Source organism: Alternaria metachromatica, assembly GCF_023757995.1.
Source record: "Alternaria metachromatica strain BMP 0045 chromosome Unknown scaffold_12, whole genome shotgun sequence".
Taxonomy (NCBI): Eukaryota; Fungi; Ascomycota; class Dothideomycetes; order Pleosporales; family Pleosporaceae; genus Alternaria; species Alternaria metachromatica.
The window spans coordinates 762,793-782,284 of record NW_026055503.1 but is presented as its reverse complement, the minus strand read 5'-3'; the positions used below and the strand labels follow the sequence as shown (position 1 = coordinate 782,284).

The window sequence follows — 19,492 nt, the reverse complement described above, 5'->3', positions numbered from 1 at the left end:
TGCAATAACAGGGGTAGCATTAGGCGCAGCGTTCGCAGTGATGGCATTGGTAACAGTAGGATGGTTCTTTTGTAGGTACCATCGGAGGATAAAGGCGTTAGAGACAAGAATGTCTGGAGCTGGCGGCCCAACGGGACATCCATCGCAGAGGTCGATACCTATACTACCCGCGGAGAAGCGTGACAGGCCACAGGCTGAGTTGTCTGAATTGGTGGCATAGAATGCGGGAACCGATGTTTTATTGTTAAGAGTCGGACTGGCCTGGTGTCAAACTTTATCGCCGATACCTCCCCACGCTCCATGTTCGCCCTCCGCCTTTGTCTTCCCGATCCTCTCTAGCTGCGCCTTCATGCCTGTATTCGTCGCCATAGTCCTCATAGCCTCATCACAGTACTCTACACCGTCTCGGAAGTAGAAGTTCTTGCCAAAAAGCTCCACAGTCAGACCCCAGTTGTCTTTGCCCGCCACTTTCTTTCCGTTACCGTCCGCAATGTCTCCTCCATCCACCACCTTCACCACGGCGTCAACGACTGTCTCCATGGGTGTCATGAAGCTCTCTGGGAGAGATCCCCATTCCTCTTCGCTCAACAGGCCGGTGCGAACGATGCTTGGGCAGACCGTGAACGTCCTAATGCCAGCATGGTGGTATGCTACTGTGATAGCACGGTTAAAGTGGATTACTCCCGCTTTAGCACCAGAGTACATAGGGCCGAACTCGGCTGGATAGAGGCCACCACAGCTCGCAGTCATGACTAGGGCCGCGTCATTGTTCGCTCTGCCATGCTTGGCCTGGGATTTCCGGAAGTAGTGGAACGCGAGCCATGAGGTGTTTATCACTGCCGTGTAATTGACATCGACTACGAGGCTGTTCGGCGGTGGAGGCGGCGCGTCGAGAGCATGTTCTTCGTAGAAATCTAGGTGTTGGTGATCAAGTCAGTTGGTGTCTGATTTGCCATACGAACAGGATTGCTACGCACTGTCTTTTTCGGCGATACCAGCGTTCGCGAAGACGAAGTCGAGACGACCTGACTTTGTCCATGCTGATTCGAAAGCCGCTACCAGCGAGGCGTAGTCGGCTACATTCGCCTGGTGAGCGTGCCCATTCTTGAGCGAGGACGTGGCTTTCGTGAGATTGTCAGCGCTGAGGTCGACAAGGTACAGGTCCCACTCTTCATTAGTACGAGCTGCGAGGGCTTCAGCAACAGCGAGTCCCATTCCACTAGCCCCGCCAGTAATGAGAGCTACTTTCTTGACCATGCTGAGATTGTTCAGTCGAGTAGATGAGTGATTCTTGTAGAAATGCGTATTGAAAATTGGATGGTTTGGGGTGCAAGAAGGAAGTCGTTGGAATTTATAGATTATGCGTACGAGGGCGACCAGCGCGCTTGAAGAACTAGAAGGGCTGAAATGGATAGTACTAATGTTGCGATATCCCTGCTCTCCATCAACATTCCACCGTAATAAGGTTGCGATATGTGCGATGAAGGGCACTTCTGCGAGCACGTGATGCCAAGGTACACGCTAGAGCCAATCCTTGTGTGCATCGGCGTGAGGACGCCGACGTCATTCTGACTCATTCTCACTCATTCAGCGCCGGCTTTACAATCGGCCGGTGGCTGAAGCGCATCCTCGCGTAGGCATCCGGGTCTAATGCGCGAATGTGCCCCGAGATAGTAGCAAATGCGGCCTCAAGGTTGCGCATCATGCTTTGGATGGCATCGTCAAGCGCCGGCTTTGTCGGACTAGACAATGCAGCGAGAAAAGGCGCCTTTTCAAATTTAGACCAATACCCCAGTCAAATCTGTCGGAATAGGGTCCTTTCTTGACGAACTTAGGCCCGTACTTGGACTTCAGCAAGTGAACCCGACGTTGGTTCGGGAGGTCAAGAGGCAGAATGTCCCTCATGCTGTCCTGTGCAGACTTCTTTTCCACCCGACCGCGCTGGTAGTTATGCCGTCTCTCCTCCTTTCGTAGCTGGCACTCCGACATTCTGCCGCCTTGGCTCGACATGCCGCCGTTAAGCGTCTGAGCAGGACTTCAAGGCAAGTGCAATGAAGACTAGAGTGTGGTGTTGTGGGCAAGGCGCAGGAACTTCGGTGGTAAGAGAACTGCGGGTTGGGGCCTGAGCGGCGGTCGCGGGGAAGCGACGGTCTCGAGTAGGCGTCAGTGGTCAGGAAGTTACCACGGCGAGAGAGCGTCGTTGGTCAGGAAGCGGCAATCGCGGGTGAGCGTCGAGGAGGGAGCCGCGAAGTTGATGGCTGGTGTCAGTACAACGCCCATCGTGGGGCTCTAATGGTGATCCTGCGACGTCTTGGGCTCTCGTCCTTCGTTGGCTGACAAGAAACATGGACGCGATAAAGGCGCGCAAGCAGCGGGTGCAATCAGCGGATACATGCCAGTGGTCATGTCGCGACTCCGGCGTTGTTGTTGTGTGAATCGAGGGTGGGTTTGGCGGGCCCGAACAGACAACCACAATTGCTGACGCATCGCTCTGACAGCTGGGCCGTGCAGGCACTGGTGAAGGAGTATGGGCGCAACATGACAATGCGCGTTCGAGGCGGAGGCGTAATCGGTGTCAAGGTACAGTCACGAAGATGTAGTCGTGAGGATGTAGATGAAATTGATGATATAATCGCAGCGGCTGCCTGCTTGGCGCAACAGTGTTGTCTGATGTGCACGACGTCATTCGAGATAGGATGCAGGTGTGGCTGCATGAGCGATGTCATGTCAGAGGCTGCAAATAAACGAACGATTGTTGCTAAAGTTCCATCCGAACCCAGTGTCTGCCAAAATGCTTTTACACGCATACATGTCGGCATCGAGATGTCGCCAGCCAGCGTAGGCAGGGTGGAACGGATGGGCTCGTCCATCCGTATCGAGTTGCGTTAGAGCAGCCAAATAACAAGACAGGATATCGGATAGACACGGATTACAAAGATAGCAAAGGCTTTCCTGTGGAGGTATATTAGAGAAGACATTGAAGACATCTTGTTGAGGAAAGAGCGACTTAAGTCGCTCGTGCAGATTGCGCTGCACAGCACCAGTTATTTGTATCTTTCTAGGCATGGAGAGGCGGCCTTACTCATACCTGCGGTAAACTGTCGCAAGCGGTCGAGAGCCGCATGGCATACCTCTTACATTGTAGATCAAGCAACGCGCAAAAGCATCAATTGAGGATAGCGCGACCAACAGATTCAAGACATTCTTCAAGGTAGGCCCGAACTTGAATCGTAAGTGTGGGACCGTTATCTCGGTCGTTCACGTCGGCAGTATTGATGCGCCAGGGTTCACGCATCCTAGCCCCCGCAGTATTTCTTCTGGAATCTCAACATCCCCGAAGGCTTGGTTCTGCATTCTCACTCGCTCGTTTCCTTGTTCAATTCGCTGCAGCTGGTAATACGGAAAGGATGTTGTCGTCAACTCCCCTCAAGACAGCCGCATGGCTTGCGTTCACGGCTTCTTTCAGCTCAGCCACACCCCAGTATGGCACTCCTCCAAAGGTCCAGTTCAAGCACTGGCCTGCTGAGGCAGCGACTGCCCTCTCCACCATGATCGCAAAGAACGCCAATCAAAGCAACTATGCGGTCTTCGACATGGACAACACTAGTTACCGCTACGATCTCGAAGAAGCGCTTCTTCCTTTCCTGGAGAACCGTGGAGTCCTAACGCGCGATAATCTGGACCCCAGCCTCAAATTGGTCGATTTCAAGGACACTGCGAACTTTACTGAACCGTTGTACAGCTACTACAACCGCCTGTGCGAGATTGACGACTTTGTCTGCTATCCATGGGCCGCGCAAATCTGGTCTGGTTTCACACTGCGCGAACTCAAGACCTACGTGGATGAGCTCATGGCATATAACTCATCCATTCCCACGAAGTACTGGGACGGTGACGAAGTCACATCCAGCAGCGTAAACCCGCCGAAGGTGTTCCGGGGCCAGGTCGAGCTCTACAATGCTCTCATGGACAATGGCATCGCCGTTTATGTTATCAGCGCTGCGCATGAGGAGCTTGTCCGCATGGTGGCCAGCGACCCGAAGTACGGATACAACGTACCACCTCAAAACGTCATTGGTGTTACCACCGTCCTGAAGAACGTTACCTCCGGCGAGCTCACCAACGCTCGCAAGCAGATCACAGAAGGAACCTACAACGAGACCGCTAATCTCGACCTGGTCGTGACTCCGTATCTGTGGACACCTGCTACATGGTTTGCCGGAAAATGGGCTGCTATCCTTACCTACATCGATCAATGGAAGCGCCCCATCTTGGCTGGTGGTGATACTCCCGGAAGCGATTCGTACATGCAGTTCCATGGGGTCGACACGGCAAAGGGTGGTGTGCATCTGTGGATCAACCGTAGAGACGCGTACTTTGAGGTTCTGCAAGAGGAGATCAGGAACAACACTCAGGCGCAGATTGCCAATGGCAGGGAGGTTACGGCGGACAAGAACTGGGTTGTTGTCAAGCCCGAGGAGATTCTGTAAACATGTAATGCAAAGGTGGAGAGGCAGAGATGCAATAGATAGTGGCAGATGAATGGTAGCCCGCACTCCAGGGCTGCCAGAGAGACAAAACGCGCTAGTTGACGTAATCGCTCGGCTAAGCTTTCTTCCAGCTTTTAGTCTCCCCCTTCTCGTGCCTGTTGTCGACGCGTCAAGCTCACCAACCACCTCACCCACCCACGCGCCGCCACTAACCATGCAAATGACGCGTTAAACCAGAGCGCATGCATGAAGGGATAGTAAGTTGCTCTCTCGTCGCCTTCCACCTTGTCCTTCCTTCGATGATGATCCCACATTACACTTGAACCGAGATTCTTTAGTTCCGGCCCTTCCTTCGTGCGCCTCGTGGTTTGCGAAAGCTAGCCCGGGTACACTGGGTTGGGTCAGACTTTGGTTTCGATGCGCGAGTAGAAGATAGCTCTGATTTGCACAATATTGTACCAGTAGAACCAATTGGCATGTTATTAGTGCTAACGGAGATCAAGTAGTTCAATGTACAACAATTTCTATAATATAATATAGTGGCATCTAAAGCGCTGGCACGATGCGAAACGAATGCCGAAAGAAAATTTATCGAAAAGAAAACCTAGCTTTCATCTTTCGATCAGAACCACATCAGCGTCTGATTCACTCTGAACATCTTCCCGTACCTCATCCGGCTGATCTTTTGGCATTTCGGTCTTCTCTTCCGGTTCCTTGTACCAGACTTCACTTGGGTTTGCCAAGATGCTCTTCTGCAGCGCATCGCTGAACATCTGCATCACACTAGACGCGCTCGCATCTTTGACACGGGTCTTTCCCATGGTTGTGTAGTGCCTAACGAAGTTCCCGTTGCAATCCGATATATCCTTGTTGGCGGTACCAGGACGAGATAACATATCCTGGCGGAAACCGGGCCACCCTACCGCATCGTCGCAGGGTATGGTAACGATCGTTTCTGGCGTCTTGTTGAAGTCGTAGCGGATGTATTCTGAAAAGGCGCGCTGTTCGTGGCTCCATTCGTATTTCCATTTCGCGCAGCCTTTGTAGCGTGTTTCGGATGTACAATCGCGCCACGCATCCAGTAGTTCCAAAGTCGTGGATGAGTTTTGCGCAACCACAAGGCCGGTATTGAGGACGCGCATCCCCTTGCTGTCTAGGCTAATCGAGCCTTCATCCCGGATTTCTTCGGTATCCCATGGAAGAGCTATGGATGTGTGCTGCTTGATGCCCCAGCGGTTGAACATCCACTCGAAGGGAATGTCCGGATGCGCTATCGTAACGTCGGCATCCATTACAATCACGAACTGATATTCAGGTATCAGTTCGCGCAGGACGTGGGGTAATATCCACGTGTTGTAGTGGTCCTTCATGTCGCGCGCTTGATAGAACTTATAGTCGTAGCCATGGACCATGGCGTACAGATAATGGTTCATGATGGAGTTGGAGACCAGGCCGGCGCCTTCGGTCTTGAGGTTGTCCCAATCTAAGCGTTCTGGGTTGAGAAGCTCGTTCTCGCCAGTCGGCACACGCGTGTCGATATCCACTATCAAGACCTTTTTGCCCAGAGGCTTCGTCCAAACCGTTTCACTTCCACCTTCATAGTATGTACCGGACGGATCAACATATTCGGTCGCGCTCGGATCGTGTTTTATGGACGCAAACAAACTGGCAACCGTGTCTCGGAGGGTTGGGTTCGACGACCTACACTGAGTGTTAGTGAAAGAGGCTCTATATCAGGACCTGGATTGACATACGGACGTGTGATCCTCGCCACGACGAATACACCTTGGTCGCGGAATGCATAGAAAGAGAGTGTGGCCACTATCACGAAACTGGCAATGGCCACAATATAGGTACGTTGCGCAGCGAGCATGATCAAAGGAGCGACAACCGGGGAAGCAAGAACCATTACCTGTTCCCGAACGCTACGAGACAACGAGTGCTCAAAGGAATGGGATGACGCAGGATAGCATTAGTCCTACGGGGAGCGAGTTGGCTATCATCAAATCGTGCCATCACGCCGAGCTCTCCAGCAATGCGCGTCGCTGGTTCCTACCCTGTCACTTAGCGGAATGATACACGGTCAATCCATGTGCTACAAGCTAGGCAAGCTTCCATCACAAGAGATCTGATGAACACCGCCGGCCCGTACGGTAAACCGTTGCGTTTGAGTTCCCCTATGCTAGATTTGGCGAGCGGTTTATCAAGACCTGCAGGTAGCATCAAACTTGTCTACTCTACGACCGCATTGACACATCATTATAGGACTGAAACGCATCGTTCACTCGCTTTGGGATTGTACGGCAGATTCCCAAAGAGGCCCGTGGTATGACCGTTTACTGATCGCGATCACGGACACACCAATCGTTGGTTTCTCGGCCCCATCCGGATACGTGTAACGGCTTCGCGATTGTGGCTGACGACGAGTCTGATGGAAGCTACTAGCGTCGTCGACAGCGTTCTCATCTGATCTCAAATGACTGTAGCTAGAAGCAAGTACGATGCGATCAACCACTTCACACACTCGGGCAGATACACACGGTGGTGCTTTCGTCAGTACGGAACAAAGGCTTTTTGTCGCAACTTCATCGCGGTACCATCATTTGAACGCGCCCGACACACCAGATTCATCATTGCGTTTCGATCATAAAACGTGGCGGATCGTTGAACGTAGTATGATTACTTCGGTAGGAACGTGACGGAGAAGAGGCCGCGCCGTGGACGCGACCTCGGGAAGTAGCGCCGATTGATACATTCCGACGCTCCCGCCGCCTTATTCTTAATCAAACTCAACTTTACTAATCATTAACACAATGCGCAACGGCGTGTAAAGATGACAGTCATTTGACAGAGTTCCGCATACGCTTCTAGCATCGGTGTTGCAAGCTGTAGTACACTCAGACTAGCGAGGTGATGGTGAACTGAACGAACCGACGCTTAAGTGTCAACAATTGCTATCTCGCGCGATTTTACAGATTGCTTTCACATGTAAACAACCACGTAAGGGCGCACGTAAGAATGATGGCATGTCAGCACTAGTGCGCAATGTTCAATCCCATTCGTAAGACACGGCATTTCACCATTTTGCATCTACGACGATCACAATTGCGTACACCGAGATAGTTCTGTCGCATTGCGTATACATGTATCTGTCACGGCCTTATTATTCTCCCATTCTCTACTATTCAGACTCTATCGTCTTGCTGTAAATACTACTGCACGTAGTACTCATCGCAGATGCCCAGGTGCCAACAGTCACGATGACCACAAGTTCTTTTGGAATCCTCGCCCCTAAATATTTCGTTCGTTCGAAAAGACCCCGTCGAATTTGACGAGATCGTTTTTCTAGCATGAGATCGCACGTTTTTGTTTGAGACGCGTGTTGAAGAAGGTAGGCGGGATGAAAGCAGGAGAAGCGCCAAGCATCTCGTGACCGAGGCAATTACATAATCACGTTCAAACTTCCGATCTCCGCCCGCACTCGCTTTCGTTCTCGAGAGCGCAATCCAATTGCGCCACCCCAGCCCGCATTCATCCATCCACTCACGTACGGACGGGACGTGCATCTGAGCTCGCGCGAATGCCTAGGTTCGGCTCCAAGAAGACGCGTTCGGGATGCGCACAATGCAAAGCCAGACGCGTCAAGGTAGCTTCCCCTTCAAAATCTGTCGCGTTGGCGTATACTTACCCACATTCAGTGCGACGAGAGTAGACCATGCGGCGCGTGCACTAAGTATCACGTCGAGTGCAGTCTTCTGGGGGTTGCGAGCCAAAGTCCAAGCCGTGTAGACACAGCATCTCCACATAACGATCCTGCCCCAATAAACGCATCAACACCTACGAATGGAAATGGTGCAACCCCACTGGACACCGGCCTAATCCAAGAGGAGAGCGCATCTCCATTATTGGCAGGTGTCTCAGCAGAGGGTTGGATGCAGGACTTGGAACTGACGCACCATTATACCGCACATGCATACCAAACTATGCCGGGCGCCGATCACGTGAAGCAAATCTGGGGACTCGCTGTTCCACAAGAAGCCTTCAAGTATCCTTTCCTCTTACACAGCATACTAGCCTTTTCCGCGAATCATCTCGCTTACATCAACACTTCCAGGGCCACACACTTTCGTATGGCCGCCTCGACACATCAAAGCGCAGCACTCACGGGTCTAAATCAGGCCGTTGCCAACATTGGGCCTCTGAACTGCCATGCTATCTTCGCTGCAGCATCAATGACTGTTATCAACGCATTCGCTGATGCGCGTGCGTACAACTTGGACGTTTTGGTGGAGATTTTGCAGCTAGCACGCGGCATGGATTATGTACTTAACAGTGTGACTGACATGCTGAGAAAAGGCCCCTTCGCAGCCATTGTCCGGCCTGCTGAAGAAATGCCTAAGCCACCGTCCTTGTTATCTGCCCTCCTCGTGGACATCCAAGCGCTGAGCTGTCCCACTTCTGCCAACCCATCGCCGGACGACATCAATGCTGCTAGGGCGGCTGAAGTACTCCGAAATGGTCTTCAATATTCGTTGGAGACTTCTACTCATCCAGCCTTGCGAGCGACCATGATCTGGCCGATCGCTGTCGCGCCAGAGTTCATCGAAGCGCTCAAATCAAGGACACATCCTGGAACTAGGGCCATCTTCAAGCATTATTGTAAACTCATGGAGTATGCAAGCACTGACTTCTGGTTCTACACAGGATGGAGGGGGATTTCGCAGCACCTGTGAGGTGTCTTACACGTTAATCTCCCCTATAGTCTCCGCAACAAAGGAACGAAAGCATTGATGAGTAAGTCTAATCATTTCCTTCTAGATGTCGTAGACTCTGACATTGACAGGTTTGCAGGATCAAAATGAGATGTGAAAGTACTCATGCCACCCCCCACAGTCCACTCGCAACTCAACATAACTCTACTGCTTTTCACTGCAGCTTCTTATTGCCACACTGTCGGCCGGTTCAACCTCTGGAAGCTCACAGTTGCTTCCACTCTAGTAACTTGCAGTAGTGAATCAACATCACGAATGCATCGTGTGCATATAAGCTCCCTGATAAATCACCTTCCAAAACTCACATCCAAACACGACCACCCCCTACTTCTTCGCCTGGGCAAACTGCGCTCTCGGAATCCATCTACCCGACTACCAAAATACCAGTCACTGCAACTAAATTCGAATATGTCAGGCGCATCCTTCTTCAAGGCTCTGGGCCTTGCCCCGACGGCATCGGAAACTTCGGTTCGGTCGAGGTTCAAGATTTTAGCTTTAGCTTACCATCCCGACAAGACAAATGCAGTTAACAAAGCAGTAGCTACTTCCCGTTTTGTGGAAATACGACAAGCTTATGAATATTGCATGTCTCACCTCAGCCCGGAAGAAGAAGTGGAAGAAGACTACGAAGATGAGGACGATGATTCGGACTGGCGAGGCAAGCTTCCTGCCGGGATATTTGATGCGAACAGCGCATGGTGGGACGGACTACAGGGCGATGAGCCCATGGCTATCTTGAAATGGGCCGAGGCTTGTCAAAACGCCCAACGCTTCGATGCTGTCAAGCTTGATGAGGTGGAGCAACGTAAGCTCAACGTCAGTTATCTTAAGGCCTACGAAAACTTCGAATACTGGCGTCGTAAGCATATTGAAAGATATGACGAAGAGGACCGCATACAGCAGGATATCAATGCTCTTCCAGAGCGTCTTCAGGTCCACGTCCGTCGGTCTCTTGAAGCTAAACGGGCTGAACAGGACTACTGCTATGAACAATATCAGGAAGACCATGACGAGGAACAATACTTTTGGGAGCAAGAGGCCTTGGACGATCCCGATTCCATACCCATGCCGACCGACACATGGCGCTACCGTCACAATGCGGTGGAAAATAGCGCCACCCCCAAACAGCACCTCACAAATTTCAGAATACAGTGTGCGGCAGTCGAGAAGCGCAACATAGAATGGAAGGAACAGGGTATTGAGTACTATCCTCAAGCGGAGATGGATCGCCGTGCCAGGAGGCGCAAAGCCACGGAAGCTAGGCTTCTCGAGGATGTTGCGCGCGCTGAGAAGCAGGCTCGCGAACGCTTCCTCATCAACAATATCAACTCCGCGAAGCGTGTTGGCCGCCTTGCCAAAGCAACCGCTACCGAGCTGATAGACGGTGTCATACCCCAGTGCCAGGAAGGTAGTCCCGAAGACGATGCTGTACCTCACAGCCTGGAAGACTGTGCTGAGGATGAGGCCGCATGATTCACCCTTCCCTCAATTTGTAAGCCATCGAATTTGGACATGGAGGCAGCTGGCTCTCTTCACCCTCACTCCAGCACTCATGGCCATCTTCAAGTGATCCAGAAGGAACCTCGAGAGCCCCAATTAGAAAGAATCGATCAGAAAATTTTGAATTCAGGTCTTGCTGCATTGCTTCAACTTTGTCTTTCCACCTTCTATTGCGATGATTTCTACATGCGCTTTGTATTCCCTTATCAAGTACAGTCAAATTATCTTCGCCGCATTGTCTGCCTGGCTATAGTCTACGGTGGAGTGAGTCCCCACGCTGCTGGCCTCATGTCAAACTCCGAAATCTCCGAAACCATCTCCGCCGCCTTTAATCCGTAACACTGTCCCACAACCCATAGCGAAGTGTCGATACCCGAGCTAACTCCACCAGCGGTCACAATGCGCACACCCGCCTCGGTAGTGCCCGCATCCGACCATCGTTGCCTCACAACGTTGATTTTCGAATCACCGCCGGCAGCTTCGTCGGCGAGCGTCTTCTGCAGGTCGAGCGACAAATGATGTGTTGTGACGGTACGGCCTGCAAGTACCCCAGAAGCGGCTAGGATAAGGCCTCCAGTGCAAACTGATTGCAGGAATCTCTTGCCCGTCTCTTTCCTTGGCTTCGTGTTTGAGAATTGTCGAATAAGCTCAGCCAACTCTTTGCCCTCTTTGCTGCTCATGAGTTGCTTGATGGTATCGTCGTGCGCGCCGGGAATGACCAGGATGTCGTATTCTTCGATGCGGCTAGACATTTCGGCGAAAGTGGCGTTCGGCAAGTAGACCATGGCTTTGGAGATGGACGTGACGGGGCTCTGGTGGGCGAAAGTGGTTACTGAGAAAGGAGCTGGTTTACTCATGTCCATTTCCATGTCGTGGTAGTGGCAGTATATCTCGGCTGGACCCGAGAAATCCAGGAGGTCGCCATCTGGGTAAATGTAAATTGCAACTTTGAACTGAGACATTGTTGCGTTTGATAATGAGTGAGCGTCTGGCTTCATGAGTTTATATGGTCTTGCTTTTCCCTTTTATAACCACCGGCTCATCTCTGTGTTGTTGTGTGACTGATACCTCGTAGCACGCCTTGCCCGGATCGGATGTAAGTTTGTGTCCGGCTTCCGCGATCGTCAAAGAGTCCGCTCCGAATGTTGTACCACGAGCAATTATGCACTGATTACTGTAGTCTGATACCATCGTGCGATGCGTAATTGGTTCTTCTTTGCAGAGCCGAGGACCAGATTCTTGTCATTCATGCACGTGTCAACATCGTGTGCTGCTGATGTCTGCTACACAAGCATAGTAAATGCGCATGACGACGTCGCATGGTGATCGCGCTCAGACATGATTGTGTCGCACGGAAGATACCTATATCAATACAGCGCCCATTGAGAGATGGTGTGATCGATCGAAATGAACGCGGTTGAAATAATTGGAGATTGCTGCGGCCTATGTCCCAAACCTAGCACCGAATTCTGCATGCACTGCCTCAACATGCCCTACTGTTCCTCTGCCTGCCGTGTCGCAGATGCGGAGAAGCATGCACCGCTGTGTGGTACCTTGCAATACTTCGGACAGAACGCTCGCCCGTCCTGGTTATATTCTCGCTGTATTTACTTTCCAGTTGACTACTCACAGCCACGTTTCGTTTGGCTGAAGTATTACGGATTACCTTGCCAGCGGCACATCGACCGCGAGGACCTAAGATTGTTCGTAACCGGTGTACCTTCCGGCGGGGACGCAACTTTTGACTGCTTCCGCGAAGGTAACAGGCAACTGCGTGATCGGATCACAGTTCGGCATGACGGTAACGCTCTTGGTAACAAGCAACCCTACAACCAATGTGTAATGGCATTACTTGGTCAAGTGGCTGGTGAGTATTGGAGAGGACCGCTGTTGGCTCAGTCTTACAGGTATCGCGTTGATGACGACCTGCATCGATGGCCTACGGGGGATCGAACCGAGGCGAGTGAAATCTTGATCCCCGTGGATCTCGATGCTACATCTCTGGCGCCGATTCTCTCATTCATGAAATGGAGGGCGACGTCGACGGATGACTATAACTTGACTATCGCTGCGGAGGACGCGACGCTTAAAGCGACTATCGTAGGGAGCCTTTCTCCAAAGAAAGCTTCACCGAAGAAGTCTTCACCAAAGAAGAAGAAGAAGTGAAATCCAGTCGATGGTATATCGGTCGAGACGGAGGATAAGACGGAGGGCGTTATTAGCTGCAGGAATACGCCTGCCGGCGATTGGGCGAGGACCTGAACTAGCCGTCGGTCAGGAAGAGAGTGGATTACTGTACTTGGAATGGACATGATAAGCGTTTCTAATGGTGATGTTGCGCAGTAAAAGTCGCCTACAGTGTGGGGCCTGACGACGTGAAGGTCATCCTGATATTGCGCACGTAAGCTGACACTAATACTTTCAAATGTGATCGTCCTGCTTGTGATGTAGGATAGGCGATGTCTGCAATGTATGAGACGACAAAGACCAAAAGATTTCGCGAAAGACAAGTGGCGAACCATTGATGTCGCTGTGACGAGGGTTGTAAACTGATAATTGTGCCTACCTCGAAGATGTAACATCTTGGCTTAGCACATATAGCGGAGCCTGCAAGCCGACTGCATATCGAAGCAGCTTATCTAGGCGCTAGAAATTGTCCTGGATGATCCTCACCCATTGTTATGGGTCGATAAGCCGTGGGTGTCGTTGCAGTGAGGCCTCGCGTACCTAGAATTGCCTGGTCGATCCGCAAATGCATGCAGATGGGACTTTCATGGCCCACCATCCAGGCAGACGGAACCCTTACGATTATAGTTTTTCGAGAACAAGTAAGCGACCCATTGGTAAGAAGGTGCCTATGATCAGCATTGACTTCATAGAGACGAAGTGATGCCGTGTGATCTCCGAATGATCCTACCTGCCTCGTGTTGCAGTGGTGCGCATGCTGACACGATAACGAGCTTGGAAGTCTTCATCCTTCCCACATCCGAGTATTCTTGAGCCGACACTTGCCCTATGGCCTTATCATGTTCCTCATCTTAGCATACGCGATGGCAGCAAGCGCCCAGACGCGCTGCGCCGCTGGCCAAGCTTCGATGCACACGCGACGAAAGCACCAAGGCTTCGCACTCCTCCACACAAACGTGGATGATGATTCCCCACAGTGTTCTGTTATCCGTGTCTGGTCCAATAGCGTGTCATGTCTCGAGTGGAGTGGTGTAGCCATGGCTTGGCAAAACGCTGCCGGTCAACCGACCCTTGTTCGGCCAAGACAGGACGAGACGGAACTCGGAACGCAACTTTGCTTGTAACCTTCCATTTCGTGCGATAGTCACCAGCGCCGCCAACAGTTCCAAGGGTCGAGTTCCAATGCCTGGGGAGATAGTCTGCACTACTGTCGGGCTTTCCGTCGCGACCTAGACTCAGACATGGCGAATCGATGCCCGCGGATCCAAGTGGCTTGTCCTTGTGATAGGCCGTGGAGACTGGGGTCGGGCGTTGTCTGAAAGTACGGTAGCATCCCGAAGTATTGGTAACAGAATCGTTATCTCTTGGTTGCCACACAAGTGATTTGCAGATACCAAGGGGCGGGGTTCATGTATAAGATGTCCTGGATGTGTGTGACCGACTAGGCTGCCTGCTCGACTGCTGTTCCACCACTCTCTCGGAATCCGAAGAAGTCTTTCATTCTTTCCGCCTGCCCAGAATCTGCCAATCATGGGCGAAGCCGGAGAAGTAAAGCACGGCGAGGCTGCTGTTCGCACCACCTCGAGCCCGAACAGCACACCGTCAGAAGACATCATGCCACGGCCGACCGTCGCTGAGGAAGAGAAGAAGACGTTTGTGCAGAGAGTCATGACGCCAGGATCAGTATGGCAGATCATCATCGCCGCTCTTCTGGCCATTGCTATTGGTTTGGCAGTTACCACTACGGTAGACGAAGTACCAGACGCGGCCATCACGATACTTGCCATCCCAGGTAACCTTTGGTTGCGCGCATTGAGGGCAGTCGGTATGTTGCGATGAAACCTCTCTAGACGCGTGAGCTGATTATCGCAGTCCTTCCAATGATCGTTACCGCAATGATTCTGGCAATCCAACGTCTGCGCAACATGACACAGGGAGGAGGTGCAGCGGGTAAACTCGCTCGCTGGACAATTGGCTACTACGTCATCACCACCATCCTCGCTGTCGCACACTCTGCCCTACTAGTCGGCCTGGTCTGGAGTAAACTCATGAACCCAGTCTCAGGAAGTGCTCTGGATCTGGACGACGAGAACAAGGAGCTTGTGGACGAAAGGAAAGAAACTGCCATCCACGATGTCGTCGAAGACATGTTCTTCTCGTTGGTTCCCAACAACATCGTCAACGCCCTGGCGACCGATGCCCTCCTTTCGGTACTTGTCACGGCTGTCGTCCTTGGATATGTCATCAAGCCAGGAGGTGCGATTCATCGAGCTGTCGAAGAAGTCGAAGTTATCGTCCTCAAGGTCATCACAGTTTTGATCCACCTTGCGCCTATTGGAGTGTTCTTCTTGATCATGCCGAATCTGTTCCGTCTCGATATTGCTGAGATTGGGACGAACCTGGGTATTTTGATTGGTGGTACCTTGGTCGGCATGTTCATCCACCTTTTCATTGTAATTCCCATCATTTTCTTCGCGATCACCAGATCCAACCCGTACACGTTCTGGATGAAGATGAGTCCAGCATGGATTACCGCTTGGGGAACCGCCTCCAGCGCTGCGACCTTGCCCGTTACCATTCGCTGTGTTTTGAAGCAGGGTATTCCCATCACAGGTCAGTCTCCATGGTTATAGGTAGTCGATCGCGATCACTGACACACAGTTAGTAACCAAGTTTGCCGTACCTCTCGGTTGTTTGATCAACATGGATGGTACTGCGATCTACTTCCCGATCGTCGTCGTATTTTTGGCCGCCACTCAGGGCATCACCCTGAACGGTGCCGATTACATCATTGTCATTCTACTCTCGACTCTCGCTTCGATCGGAACCACACCTATTCCAAGTTCGAGTTTGGTCTTGGTTGTCATGATTGCTTCCAGTGTCAACATCCCAATCACCGGAATGTACGCCGTCGTCATCGCTATTGACTGGTTCCTCGACCGCTTCCGAACTGCAATGAACGTCAGTTGCGATACCTTCGCAGCCAAGGTTGTCACGCACATAACGGGGATCAAAGACGAAGATGGTCAGTCGTACGATGAGGCCGAGAATGTCGACCCGAACTCGCTCGGACGAACAGATGAGTCCAAGGTTTAGATGCTGTCTCCCCAGTTTAACATAACGGTCTTGAAATCTCCGAATTCTTCCGAGCTCAATCTTAAGTAATGCAATCCTCTTTCGCTCATACTCAACAGCGTTCCTTCTCTTTGTGATCGTGGATCAAGGTACTCACTTCACGCGATCTGACAGCGTATTTCGTAAGGCCATCGCATCGACCAGCCATGTCGGCATGCCGCGTGACAAGCGGACCTCAGATTGCGCGACTTGGACGATGGGGTCAACAACACAATGAAAAGAATGCGCAAAACTAAAGAGGACGTGGTGGAAGACATGAGCAGTGCTGCAGAGCGTTTGCCGCATATGCCCTCGCTCCTGATATAGGCGCGCACGAAGTCTGGAAATGTGGCCGGTCCGGAAAATTAGCCGGCTCGGAAACGTAGTCAGTCCGGAAAAATAGCCTGAACACCCCCCCTGTGGATCTGGCAGTTGTTCCGGACGGCGTAGTGCTGTGGAAAGACAGCATTCGTGGGTGTTTTCGTGATGACACAGTCGAACGCTTCGTCGTGGCGGCCGGGAGGAAGCTTCGCTCCACTTCGCGCCGAATCACGGGTCCTGGCGCGTCAGCTGCTTTCCCACCTAGCCATCATTGCGTCATGAACACGAGGCACGATTGAGATGTGCCTGCAACAGAAACGAACGCGTTCTAGTCGCGACTCTTACGCGGAGTGGTTCTATTAAGTGCTGAGGAGATAACTGGCATGGAGGGATGGTTCATGTCGTCGCGTATGACGACGTTCTGGTCCAGCACCGTCCAAGGTACGTGTTCTGACCCCTATCAGTCTTTACTTCCCGAGGTCCTCATACGAGGGTTTGCATCATCTTATGTTCTCGTTCGAACATTCTCGTACAGCTCAACGCTACGCGATAGTCAAGTTTTCGTCTCTAGTCTATCACGCGACGTGGAAAGTCGCGTTGTTGCGCGCGTTGTATGGTATCGGCGACCCTTGTTGATGCACAACCTGTTCGCTTGCAGTCCCGTCGCAACCTATACGAACAATATCCAGAGCAATGCACTGAAAAACGCGCGGTGTACATAGGAAGGCTTTCACCACAGCCTCGCGCATCGCTGCTACAAGCATCTTCGCCCTTACTGACCGCTCGCGCATCTGCCATGATGTTGAAGAAATGATACGTAGCTTAGAGCGCCCATGGCAAACAGGACGCAACAAAGCTCATACTTGGACCGTTGCGCTATCCGCAACCAAGAGACCTCGCCAACCCGATCAATGGCATGGCAAAAGTGCCTCCGGGTTCAAAGGGTACTAGAGCCAGAGTGATAACTAATCCTCATGCTAGCAACAATTTACTTCGGCACGTGGCCTGGACCTCCAAGAGATGCAAATTGCTGTGAGCAATGGCTACAGGCCCGTTCTTCCACATACTCAGTTTGCCATACTTCTATGTAGGTCTCCCCGGATACCAATGTTCTGGAAGATCTGGTTCATGTGCGGAAGCTCTAATTAGTCCATTTGCACCAATCAGCAGCCAGATCGGATGCTTGGCCATTGCGATCACAATATATCGCGGGGAAGACTAATGCGGAGTGCAAGATGATCTCGTGAGATGGCTCTCCGTGTCCAGAGTGGTATAGCGTCAGAATGCTCAGAAACCGAAACGGTACATATCTTTGCAATACGCTTAGAAAATGAGGAAACACACTCAAGCAGAAAGACTAACCAAGATGTTCTACGGCCTTGCTTCGCTTTTACTGCTAGCTACTAGTACTTCAGCTGCAGTAGTTAGCAGGAAAGCACCCGCTGGCTTTGTCACAACCAAAGGCAACGCCTTCAAATTAGACGGAAAAGATTTCTACTTCGCAGGTAGCAATGCCTATTACTTTCCGTTCAACGACGTCAGTATATTTCACTTCAGACTTGCCACACTTACTGAAACTCCACAGCTCCAATCCGATGTAGAGGCTGGCCTGGGTGCCGCGAAGAAGGCTGGACTCAACGTCTTCAGGACATGGGGCTTCAACGATCGCAACAGGACGACTCTCGCAAACGGACTACCACAGTACGGTGGCGAAGGTGCTGGTCCCAGTCCGAACGTCCTGCAATGGTGGAGCAACGGAACACAGGAGATCAACCTAGTACCGTTCGACAAAGTCGTGAAGGCTGCGGAGAAAATTGGCATGAAGCTCATCGTTGCTTTGACAAACAACTGGGCCGACTATGGTGGCATGGATGTCTACACGACCAATCTCGGCTACAAGTACCATGACGATGTAAGTCACACAGTCTTTGCCTACATGATCATAGACTAACATAGCGTTCGTTAGTTCTATCATGTCCCAGCCATCAAGAAAGCGTACAAGAAGTACGTCAAGGAGATTGTCAAACGCTACGCTAAGTCTTCGGCCATCATGGCGTGGGAGTTGGCGAACGAGCCACGATGCGGTGCTGATGGTGTGCGAAACTTGCCGCGCAGCGAGAACTGCACTCCTGACATGATCACCGAGTGGATCGATGAGATGAGCACATATGTCAAGTCGCTTGACAAGGACCATCTTGTTACATGGGGTGGTGAAGGAGGCTTTAACAGGCCTAGTGACGATGGCTTCTATAATGGATACGATGGTGGCGACTACGACAAGGAGTTGGCGCTCAAGAACATCGACTTCGGTACCTTCCATACATATCCCGATTGTACGTATATTTCATTCGACAGGCATCAACACTATCATTCCTTGAGCTACACTGACTAGACTTGCAATAGGGTGGTCCAAGAGCGTCGAATGGGCCAACCAGTGGATCATCGATCACGCCGAAGCCTCCCGTGCCGTTGGAAAGCCAGTCGTACACGAAGAGTATGGATGGCTGACCGACGACAAGAGGCAAGAATACCTCAGCAAGACCTCGAATGTCACAAGACTTGAAGCTATCGGACTATGGCAGGCCACCAGTCTGAAGGAGAAGATGCCGGATATGTACTGGCAATTTGGTTACTCTGGTTACTCCTATGGAAGCAATCACGACGACGGATTTACGATCTTTCTGGAAGACGCGGAGGCCAAACAGCTTGTTTACGAGCATGCGAAGAAAGTCAATGCTTTGAACAAGAAGTGAGATGTTGCGCTGTCGGGTTTGTGTCGCGCCTGTCTCACAGCAAACACTTAGTGCTGTATGAACTAGAGCTCTATCTTCCTGCAAAAAGCGTATGTTTGTCCGGTAACGCATCAGAACTGAGTGGTGTCTTTATGCACATTGGCTCGGTTTGCGGAGTGTTCTCACAATGTATATAGTCGAATCCTTTCACTTCCTCCCCACGCCACCCGTTATTTCTTTCGACATCGTGCACTGAAAAGGGTGCAGCAACGTACTTCATTATTTCGAACTACACCAACGTGTTTCTTCGACCCTGCCAAGACGAAAAGGTTGCACTCCTCTTCCGTCCGACTATACCACACTAGCTTCCGCTACT

The 19,492-nt window shown here is 51.6% G+C and overlaps 7 protein-coding genes across 7 annotated transcripts; 4 read left to right on the top strand and 3 right to left on the bottom strand.

The window, feature by feature from the left end:
• Positions 1-267: 267 nt before the first annotated feature.
• Positions 268-1,257, bottom strand: J4E83_005978 (uncharacterized protein; the record flags this gene model as incomplete). Its single annotated transcript, XM_049332893.1, has 2 exons — positions 268-914; positions 978-1,257. 2 exons carry the CDS (start codon positions 1,255-1,257, stop codon positions 268-270), a joined length of 927 nt encoding a protein of 308 aa, XP_049188135.1.
• A 2,150-nt stretch (positions 1,258-3,407) lies between these two features.
• J4E83_005977 (uncharacterized protein) lies at positions 3,408-4,490 on the top strand (the record flags this gene model as incomplete). Its single annotated transcript, XM_049332892.1, has 1 exon — positions 3,408-4,490. The coding sequence occupies one exon, from the start codon at positions 3,408-3,410 to the stop codon at positions 4,488-4,490; it is 1,083 nt and encodes a 360-aa protein (XP_049188134.1).
• A 611-nt stretch (positions 4,491-5,101) lies between these two features.
• On the bottom strand, positions 5,102-6,363 carry J4E83_005976 (uncharacterized protein; the record flags this gene model as incomplete). Its single annotated transcript, XM_049332891.1, has 2 exons — positions 5,102-6,191; positions 6,245-6,363. 2 exons carry the CDS (start codon positions 6,361-6,363, stop codon positions 5,102-5,104), a joined length of 1,209 nt encoding a protein of 402 aa, XP_049188133.1.
• A 3,484-nt stretch (positions 6,364-9,847) lies between these two features.
• J4E83_005975 (uncharacterized protein) lies at positions 9,848-10,735 on the top strand (the record flags this gene model as incomplete). The annotated part of the gene is made up of 1 exon (XM_049332890.1): positions 9,848-10,735. The coding sequence occupies one exon, from the start codon at positions 9,848-9,850 to the stop codon at positions 10,733-10,735; it is 888 nt and encodes a 295-aa protein (XP_049188132.1).
• A 281-nt stretch (positions 10,736-11,016) lies between these two features.
• On the bottom strand, positions 11,017-11,760 carry J4E83_005974 (uncharacterized protein; the record flags this gene model as incomplete). Its single annotated transcript, XM_049332889.1, has 1 exon — positions 11,017-11,760. One exon carries the CDS (start codon positions 11,758-11,760, stop codon positions 11,017-11,019), a length of 744 nt encoding a protein of 247 aa, XP_049188131.1.
• A 2,719-nt stretch (positions 11,761-14,479) lies between these two features.
• Positions 14,480-16,045, top strand: J4E83_005973 (uncharacterized protein; the record flags this gene model as incomplete). The annotated part of the gene is made up of 3 exons (XM_049332888.1): positions 14,480-14,774; positions 14,822-15,562; positions 15,615-16,045. The coding sequence occupies 3 exons, from the start codon at positions 14,480-14,482 to the stop codon at positions 16,043-16,045; spliced, it is 1,467 nt and encodes a 488-aa protein (XP_049188130.1).
• Positions 16,046-17,714: 1,669 nt separating this feature from the next.
• J4E83_005972 (uncharacterized protein) lies at positions 17,715-19,137 on the top strand (the record flags this gene model as incomplete). Its single annotated transcript, XM_049332887.1, has 4 exons — positions 17,715-17,921; positions 17,970-18,296; positions 18,351-18,717; positions 18,788-19,137. 4 exons carry the CDS (start codon positions 17,715-17,717, stop codon positions 19,135-19,137), a joined length of 1,251 nt encoding a protein of 416 aa, XP_049188129.1.
• Between the last annotated feature and the right edge of the window lie 355 nt (positions 19,138-19,492).